The 10000-nt window shown below is 41.8% G+C and overlaps 2 protein-coding genes across 2 annotated transcripts in view; both read right to left on the bottom strand.

The window, feature by feature from the left end:
* LOC144513731 (uncharacterized) overlaps positions 1 to 1534 on the bottom strand; it is a 1956-nt gene extending 422 nt beyond the window's left edge. Inside the window, exons 1-3 of the mRNA XM_078244906.1 lie at positions 1027 to 1534; positions 467 to 583; positions 182 to 246 (exon numbers count right to left, since the gene is read on the bottom strand). Coding sequence (XP_078101032.1) covers positions 182 to 246; positions 467 to 583; positions 1027 to 1432 — 588 coding nt within the window. The 5' untranslated portion in view covers positions 1433 to 1534. The remainder of the gene's footprint in view (positions 1 to 181; positions 247 to 466; positions 584 to 1026) is intronic.
* A 51-nt stretch (positions 1535 to 1585) lies between these two features.
* On the bottom strand, positions 1586 to 6308 carry LOC144513730 (uncharacterized). The gene is made up of 4 exons (XM_078244905.1): positions 5868 to 6308; positions 3867 to 3983; positions 3289 to 3395; positions 1586 to 2029 (listed from the first exon to the last, which is right to left on the bottom strand). The coding sequence occupies exons 1-4, from the start codon at positions 6217 to 6219 to the stop codon at positions 1928 to 1930; spliced, it is 678 nt and encodes a 225-aa protein (XP_078101031.1). The 5' UTR covers positions 6220 to 6308; the 3' UTR covers positions 1586 to 1927.
* Positions 6309 to 10000: the final 3692 nt, after the last annotated feature.

Below are 10000 nucleotides of genomic sequence, written 5' to 3'. Positions count from 1 at the left end.
ACATCGGAAAAAGGCGACAAAAAAGTTCAAAAAGAAGGCGACAAAAACTAAAAAAAAGCCACAAAACGTTGTGAAAAGGTGTCACAAACATGGTCCTGTTTCAACAGTCAACAGAGAAGACATCTTGTAAAGGCAGCTCCAGTAAATATCACAGTATAGACGGGGGGAACGGTTTGTTTACCTGCAGCACATCCAGCATCTCTGGGTTCTCAAACGTAAAAGGTGACGAGTCAAACAAACACAAACCTGCAAAACAGAACAGAAAGATGCTCTTTAAACTTCATACCATGAGTTCTTTCTGACGAATTTCTGAATAAACAACAAAACTCTGAAAGCACAAAACTATGACTTTGGTTTGCAAGAAGCAACAGAAACATAAGGAGTTCATAACAGGACGTACTCATGCAGAAACTGTCTGTATTTTTAGAGCAGTGACCACAGAGTCCGCTGGTAAAAACAGACTCACCTATTATCACTAAGATGAGGAGGATATTCACAGCCAACAAGCTGTAAACGACGTCATTCTGGCACATTATGCAGCTGTTCTGCTGCTCTTGGTTGTTTCTAGGAGTTATAGGATCATCTGGAGAAAGAAAGGAGACAAACGTGAGCGTAAGAAACTGAGGCAAAGCTGCTGTGGTACAAATGATAAAAACACAAATGCTTGATCAACTGTCTTCCAACAGTTCTCGGCTACTTTATGGCGAGTTATTTTGATGCCACGCTTGTGTCTGTGCAAGAGCATGGTGAGAAAATGTGTCAAACGTCAAAAAACTGACAAAAACATTGAACAGAAGTGATGCAGAAGGTCCAGCGTTTGAGTTCGACCTGTGATGGTTTCCTGCATGTCTTGGTTGCTGTGTGTCTCCCACCTTTCACATCTATCCACTGTCTCTACGCAATAAACGGAAACCCTAAACCCAAAATAAATCCTTAAAAAAAGCATAAAAAAAGTGTTCATTTTCCATTTTTGACGCGAGAGGACGCGGCCAGTTCAAAGATGAAGAAACATTGGTTGGGACTTACCTGTAACGAGGTGAAAAGTGTCTCTAAAAGTCATGTTGCCACCTTCCTTTTTGGCACAGAAGTAAAGCCGGCAATCCTCTGCTGTGATGTTTGTGATCTCCAATGTGTTTCCCTTGGCAATATATGTGGTTTCAGGATGAATGTAATACAGGGTATCATTGGGATCCATTGAGTAGGTCCGGGCGATTAATCCTTTGACCTGGCTGCTTATCTTTATGTACCAGTATGTGTCTGTAGTTTTCCCCGAGCAGGTCAAGATGGCGTTTTGACCCAGCTTTGCCTTGACTTCAGTCACGTTCTCGGCCTCAGCAAACACCAGAAACACCGGGAGGATGATCCAACGCAGATGCATGATCAGACACCAGAAACCAGAAGAGAACCGACTGAAACGCAGCCACGCTTTCATCTAAAATGGCTTCTTCTTTGTCTTGAGAAGAGTGTCATTACTTCCTATTTTCCAGGGTGCTATGAATAATTATTCTGCTGTAGATGTGAACATGTTAACACCCCCAACACCACAAGAGTCTGAGCTGGCGTAAGACACACTGAGCAGCACAAATCAGACCACAACTCTCAGGTTTATTTAACAAACAACAACCTGCAAGAAGCATCAACACATGTACATTATTCTTTTGTCTCAACGTCAAAGCTGCAAGTCTGCGTCTTACAGGAAGGATATCCTCTCTGTTAGACAGGAAAAGAAACTAAAAACAAATACATAAATACAAAAAACGTCTTTCAAAGATCGGGACAACCCAAACAACTCGTCAGGTTTCCATGTTTTCTTCTGGAAGTCTTTTTGTGCGTTGATGAGCTTGAAGAGCTCATGATCTTCACAGTTTCAAGTCCAACACAACCAGTCAAACATATTACAGTACAGGTGAGTGGTACCATGCAGGTTTCAGGGGTGTGGAGGACGCAGCGTGGACTGAGGCAGCTGAACTTTGTAGTATATACAATCTGAAACAGCTGGCATAACGTTTCTGAGCTGGATCTCCTCGTACTGAAACACACAGCAGACGCATTAAGAAAGTACACAGGGCATGAGTCAACCCATACTCACTCCCAACCCGTCTCATACTGACGCTTGGTCAGTGGCTCTCAGGGCTCCTATCTTGCACACGACGCAGCGCAAAGCCCGACGCAAGTGTCTTTGCTAGTTTTAGACCGACGCAGTTGTCAATTTCCTGTCCAGCGCCCACGTCGTTTAAATAACAAATGCACCTGCTCCAATCTGTGGCCCATGCTGGTCTTACAGGGAGGTGTGTTCAGGTGCATTCTGGGCGTGCTGATCTTACAGGGAGGTGTGTTCAGGTGCATTCTGGGCGTGCTGGTCTTACAGGGAGGTGTGTTCAGGTGCATTCTGGGCGTGCTGGTCTTACAGGGAGGTGTGTTCAGGTGCATTCTGGGCGTGCTGGTCTTACAGGGAGGTGTGTTCAGGTGCATTCTGGGCGTGCTGGTCTTACAGGGAGGTGTGTTCAGGTGCATTCTGGGCGTGCTGGTCTTACAGGGAGGTGTGTTCAGGTGCATCCTGGGAGTATTGCTATCTTGAGGCAGTGGGAAGTGATGGCACCATTGACCAACAAAAACCTGGTCTAAAGTCAATAACGCAGCATTTCATTGTTATTTTAACAGAGCATTAGTAAAATGCTCCTAGGCTCATGCACAGCACGTGCACACTATGCTTGTTACACACACAGGGACGCACAGCAGCACACACACACACACACACACACACACACACACACACACACACACACACACACACACACACACATGCAGAAGATTACAAATACAAATATTACGGTGCAAATCCTCCATCATAACAGCAATGCTCCAAGGTCCAAACGCGCCTGGCTTTTAAAGGGAATGGGAGATGATCTCTGATTGGTTGATTGCATGTTACGCCCAAAACACACCTCTGCTTAATGAAGACACTAAGGTCAACCCTTGAGAACCATGCGCCCGGCACACGGACCCTTTTTCCCGTCGTTAAGCAAAGCAAAAGTGGATTCCTACACGCCCTAAACACACCTGCACCAGGTGTTCACGCCGTGACCTCAGATCGTTGAAATAGGACCCGAAGAGCAACAACGGTAGCGAGTATTATGAAAGACTGAATGGATGGATGGCTGGATGGGTCAAACAACACAGGACTTTCATCCCGTACTAAGCGTCAGTCTTTTGACGCAATGGGAGTGAGACTGTGTTGAAACAGCAGTATTAGTAATATCACAGTACAGATAGCAGTAGTTTGTTTACCTGCGGTGTCTCCAGAGTCTCTGGGTTCTCACAGGTGAAAGATGACGGTTCAGTCCCCTGGTGGTCACAGTTGTTCCTCTTCAAAAACAGTAAAGTAAAAACCAATCCTGCAAAACAAAGCATCACGTGAGTAGGGCTGGGCGATATGGAGAAAATCAGGTATCACGATATTCTTGACCAAATACCTCGATAGCGATACTGCGACGATATTGTAGGGTTGACAATTGGTGCTTTAACAGCTACAACAGTCTGGTAAGTTCAGAAAAGTACATCACTTTACTGTAATACAGCCTTTAAAACCAGGAAAAGACACTTATGTCATATCACGATATTACGATATCCAAAATCTAAGACTATATCTAGTCTCATATCACGATATCGATATAATATGGATATACTGTCCAGCCCTACAGGTGAGTCAGATCCTCAACAACAAAACTCTGAAAGCACAAAACTATGACTTTGGTTTGCAAGAAGCAACAGAAACATAAGGAGTTCATATCAGGACGTACTCATGCAGAAACTGTCTGTATTTTTAGAGCAGTGACCACAGAGTCCGCTGGTAAAAACAGACTCACCTATTATCACTAAGATGAGGAGGATATTCACAGCCAACGAGCTGTAAACGACGTCATTCTGGCACATTATGCAGCTGTTCTGCTGCTCTTGGTTGTTTCTAGGAGTTATAGGATCATCTGGAGAAAGAAAGGAGACAAACGTGAGCGTAAGAAACTGAGGCAAAGCTGCTGTGGTACAAATGATAAAGGCCCTGACACACCAACCAGACGGCTGACTGTCAGCAGTAAAGCCAGTGTGAATGATCTCAGGTCTCCCTGAGTTATTACATCATGTTATACATCATATCATCTATACAGAGATAGTAGTATACAGCTGTTATACATCATATCATCTATACAGAGATAGTAGTATACAGCTGTTATACATCATATCATCCATACAGAGATAGTAGTATACAGCTGTTATACATCATATCATCCATACAGAGATAGTAGTATACAGCTGTTATACATCATATCATCTATACAGAGATAGTAGTATACAGCTGTTATACATCATATCATCCATACAGAGATAGTAGTATACAGCTGTTATACATCATATCATCTATACAGAGATAGTAGTATACAGCTGTTATACATCATATCATCCATACAGAGATAGTAGTATACAGCTGTTATACATCATATCATCTATACAGGGATAGTAGTATACAGCTGTTATACATCATATCATCCATACAGAGATAGTAGTATACAGCTGTTATACATCATATCATCCATACAGAGATAGTAGTATACAGCTGTTATACATCATATCATCTATACAGAGATAGTAGTATACAGCTGTTATACATCATATCATCTATACAGGGATAGTAGTATACAGCTGTTATACATCATATCATCTATACAGAGATAGTAGTATACAGCTGTTATACATCATATCATCTATACAGGGATAGTAGTATACAGCTGTTATACATCATATCATCCATACAGAGATAGTAGTATACAGCTGTTATACATCATATCATCCATACAGAGATAGTAGTAACTGAACCCTGCCTCCCTCCTTCCTTCCTTGACAGAAGTGTGTGTGGTTTAGAAGAGTTGAGTTAATTTCCTCTTGTGGTAAAAATAAAAACCAAAATCTGACTTGCAACCAGTGCTTGAGCATGCAAGAGCATGGTGTGTCAAACGTTGAAAAAAGGGACAAAAACATTGAAAAAAGAGACAAACGTTGAAAAAAGGGACAAAAACATTGAAAAAAGGGACAAAAACATTGTAAAAAGAGACAAAAACGTTGAAAAAAGAGACAAAAACGTTGAAAAAAGAGACAAAAACGTTGAAAAAATGGACAAAAACATTGAAAAAAGAGAGACAAAAACATTGAAAAGAGACAAACGTTGAAAAAAGAGACAAAAACGTTGAGAAAAGGGACAAAAACATTGTAAAAAAGGGACAAAAATATTGTAAAAAGAGACAAAAACTTTGAAAAAAAGGGACAAAAACATGGAAAAAGGGACAAAAATATTGTAAAAAGGGACAAAAATGTTGAAAAAAAGACAAAAACATGGAAAAAGGGACAAAAATATTGTAAAAAGGGACAAAAACGTTGAAAAAAAGACAAAAACATGGAAAAAGGGACAAAAACTTTGAAAAAAGGGACAAAAATATTGTAAAAAGGGACAAAAACTTTGAAAAAATGGACAAAAACGTTGAAAAAATGGACAAAAAAGTGTGTAAAAAGGGACAGAAGTAGGCGGGTAGCTCAGTGGGTAGAGCAGGCGCACATATGCACACTAACCCTAACCTAGAGGTTTATTCCTCGATGCAGAAGGTCCAGCGTCTGAGTTCGACCTGTGATGGTTTCCTGCATGTCTTGGTTGCTGTGTGTCTCCCACCTTTCACATCTATCCACTGTCTCTACGCAATAAACGGAAACCCTAAACCCAAAATAAATCCTTAAAAAAAGCATAAAAAAACTGTTCATTTTCCATTTTTGACGCGAGAGGACGCGGCCGGTTCAAAGATGAAGAAACATTGGTTGGGACTTACCTGTAACGAGGTGAAAAGTGTCTCTAAAAGTCATGTTGCCACCTTCCTTTTTGGCACAGAAGTAAAGCCGGCAATCCTCTGCTGTGATGTTTGTGATCTCCAATGTGTTTCCCTTGGCAATATATGTGGTTTCAGGATGAATGTAATACAGGGTATCATTGGGATCCATTGAGTAGGTCCGGGCGATTAATCCTTTGACCTGGCTGCTTATCTTTATGTACCAGTATGTGTCTGTAGTTTTCCCCGAGCAGGTCAAGATGGCGTTTTGACCCAGCTTTGCCTTGACTTCAGTCACGTTCTCGGCCTCAGCAAACACCAGAAACACCGGGAGGATGATCCAACGCAGATGCATGATCAGACACCAGAAACCAGAAGAAAGAAACTGACCAAAACGCTGAAAGTGCTGCTCTGATCTGAAAGTGCTTCGTCTTCCACTGAGAGACAAAAGAAATGAACACTTCCTCTTTCACGAAGTGATAATGTCACACGTAAGACATGATCTTAACCGCAAATACCAAGGAAGGTTCAACAAATGCTCAACAACCGGACGTGAAACTTGTTCACCCACTGCAGTTGGAAGCTGTGGCAGGTGGGAGTAGTATAACTGATTTTTAGGGTTGTTTTTTTTTAAGATTTAAGACAAAGATTATACCACCAGTATTCAGAATTCTTACTGTTAATATTATGGAAAGGATCCCTACAGAGATAGACCTTTTAGTTTAACATTAAACAGCCCCGAAGTCACCATCACCAAACCCACCAGACTCCATGTAAATAATCAGCACTTTTAGCGTCGTAAAACACACTTCATTCAAAGTGGACAGAAACTAAATAAAACTATCAAAAGCCGTCTTGGTTCATCTTTCCACTGTTCCAACAATCACCACTCTGGTTTGGTTGAAATAAATCCTTAATTCACCCATTTACATGTGGAGATATGCTGGCTCTATACATGCTAAAAGTCCTGATTATTTACATGGAGTCTGGTGGAGATATGCTGGCTCTATACACGCTAAAAGTCCTGATTATTTACATGGAGTCTGGTGGAGATATGCTGGCTCTATACACGCTAAAAGTCCTGATTATTTACATGGAGTCTGGTGGAGATATGCTGGCTCTATACACGCTAAAAGTCCTGATTATTTACATGGAGTCTGGTGGAGATATGCTGGCTCTATACATGCTAAAAGTCCTGATTATTTACATGGAGTCTGGTGGAGATATGCTGGCTCTATACACGCTAAAAGTCCTGATTATTTACATGGAGTCTGGTGGAGATATGCTGGCTCTATACACGCTAAAAGTCCTGATTATTTACATGGAGTCTGGTGTCCAGTTCAAAGTTTTTACAGTGCATCTTTCTCAGCACAATTCATCCCATATTAGTTGTTCCTTTCCTTTCCTCCCTCCTGTTTCCTTTCCTCCCTCCTTGTTTCCTTTCCTCCCTCCTGTTTCCTTTCCTCCCTCCTTGTTTCCTTTCCTCCCTCCTGTGTCCTTTCCTTTCCTCCCTCCTGTTTCCTTTCCTTTCCTCCTCCTCGTTTCCTTTCCTCCCTCCTGTTTCCTTTCCTCCTCCTTGTTTCCTTTCCTCCCTCCTGTGTCCTTTCCTCCCTCCTGTTTCCTTTCCTCCCTCCTGTGTCCTTTCCTCCCTCCTGTTTCCTTTCCTTTCCCTCCTGTTTCCTTTCCTCCTCCTGTTTCCTTTCCTCCCTCCTGTGTCCTTTCCTCCCTCCTGTTTCCTTTCCTTTCCTCCCTCCTGTTTCCTTTCCTTTCCTCCTCCTGTTTCCTTTCCTCCCTCCTGTTTCCTTTCCTCCCTCCTCGTTTCCTTTCCTCCCTCCTGTTTCCTTTCCTCCTCCTGTTTCCTTTCCTTTCCTCCTCCTCCTGTCCATTCCTCCCTCCTGTTTCCTTTCCTTTCCTCCTCCTCGTTTCCTTTCCTCCCTCCTGTGTCCTTTCCTCCCTCCTGTTTCCTTTCCTCCTCCTTGTTTCCTTTCCTCCCTCCTGTTTCCTTTCCTCCCTCCTGTTTCCTTTCCTCCCTCCTGTTTCCTTTCCTCCCTCCTGTCCTTTCCTCCCTCCTGTTTCCTTTCCTTTCCTCCTCCTTGTTTCCTTTCCTCCCTCCTGTTTCCTTTCCTCCCTCCTTGTTTCCTTTCCTCCTCCTGTTTCCTTTCCTCCTCCTCGTGTGCATTCCTCCCTCCTGTTTCCTTTCCTCCCTCCTGTTTCCTTTCCTTTCCTCCTCCCCTCGTTTCCTTTCCTCCCTCCTGTGTCCTTTCCTCCCTCCTGTTTCCTTTCCTTTCCTCCCTCCTTGTTTCCTTTCCTTTCCTCCTCCTTGTTTCCTTTCCTCCCTCCTGTTTCCTTTCCTTTCCTCCTCCTTGTTTCCTTTCCTCCCTCCTGTTTCCTTTCCTCCCTCCTGTTTCCTTTCCTCCCTCCTGTTTCCTTTCCTCTCCTCCTTGTTTCCTTTCCTCCCTCCTGTTTCCTTTCCTCCCTCCTTGTTTCCTTTCCTCCTCCTCGTGTCCTTTCCTCCCTCCTGTTTCCTTTCCTCCCTCCTGTTTCCTTTCCTCCTCCTGTTTCCTTTCCTCCTCCTCCTGTCCATTCCTCCCTCCTGTTTCCTTTCCTCCTCGTTTCCTTTCCTTTCCTCCCTCCTGTGTCCTTTCCTCCCTGCTGTGTCCTTTCCTCCCTGCTGTGTCCTTTCCTCCCTCCTGTTTCCTTTCCTCCCTCCTGTTTCCTTTCCTCCCTCCTGTTTCCTTTCCTTTCCTCTTCCTGTTTCCTTTCCTCCTTTTCTTTTTCTATCCTTCCCTCCTCCTCATTTCCTTTCCTCCCTCCTGTGTCGTGTGGACGGAGGATAGTAGACGTAATAATGTGGACGGAGGATAGTAGATGTAATGAAGTTGGGAGGTGGCTCCATCTTGTGGCCGAAAATGGTAACTGCAGAAAAAAACTCAAACATTTGCTCAATAACATTTTATTACAGCTGAAAAAACAAACTCAAACACTCCTCTTTCCTTCAGACTTCCAGTGTTTTAGTGCAGTTTTAAACGTAGTAACAGGCAGCATTAGAGAGTAACAGAAATTATTTTTTAAATGCATCCTAAGCCTTCATACTTTCACTTCAATGAGTATTTAATACAACGTAACACGTAAAACAAGATGAAATCAACTTCTTTACAGACACGCTCCACGCTCGACAGTTTAAACGCAAATCCTACGTAGAAAATATCAGAGTTACAACATTAAAGAGATATATATAGTATAACAGCGAGAGTTTAATATAATACAACCTGGAAACCATGTGGATTAAGTGATTTAAACGTGCAGCTTTTCTAGACTTCAGGAATGTTATCAGACTTATTGCATTGCTTTTCTACGGTTTATCCATTCATTACTTATAGTTATAACTTTAAGCTTGTTATTACAGTACTATAAACTAAGTATTTCAGCAGTTCAGTCAGTACTTTAAGCTTGTTATTACAGTACTATAAACTAAGTATTGCAGCAGTTCAGTCAGTACTTTAAGCTTGTTATTACAGTACTATAAACTAAGTATTGCAGCAGTTCAGTCAGTACTTTAAGCTTGTTATTACAGTACTATAAACTAAGTATTGCAGCAGTTCAGTCAGTACTTTAAGCTTGTTGTTCTAGTACTATAAACTAAGTATTGCAGCAGTTCAGTCAGTACTTTAAGCTTGTTATTACAGTACTATAAACTAAGTATTGCAGCAGTTCAGTCAGTACTTTAAGCTTGTTATTACAGTACTATAAACTAAGTATTGCAGCAGTTCAGTCAGTACTTTAAGCTTGTTGTTCTAGTACTATAAGCTAAGTATTTCAGCAGTTCAGTCAGTACTTTAAGCTTGTTATTACAGTACTATAAGCTAAGTATTTCAGCAGTTCAGTCAGTAGTTTAAGATTGTTATTCTAGTACTATAAGGTAAGTATTTCAGCAGTTTAAGCTTATTATTTGAAGGTTTTTGAACAATCTTTTGAGCTTTTAACATTTAAATAAATTCCTTCTTTGGTTGTTTTTCAGATTCAGAAATAATAAAAAGATTAAATATATTCATTCCCAAAAACATGTTTTGATTCTTCGTTTGGAACCTCGCTTTGGTGGCAAATAATAAAAACATAATATGACCTCATCACGTAAA

The sequence above is a fragment of the Sander vitreus genome, unplaced genomic scaffold (genome assembly GCF_031162955.1).
Source record: "Sander vitreus isolate 19-12246 unplaced genomic scaffold, sanVit1 ctg330_0, whole genome shotgun sequence".
Lineage (NCBI taxonomy): Eukaryota > Metazoa > Chordata > Actinopteri > Perciformes > Percidae > Sander > Sander vitreus.
This window is presented reverse-complemented; position numbering and strand designations above follow the sequence as displayed.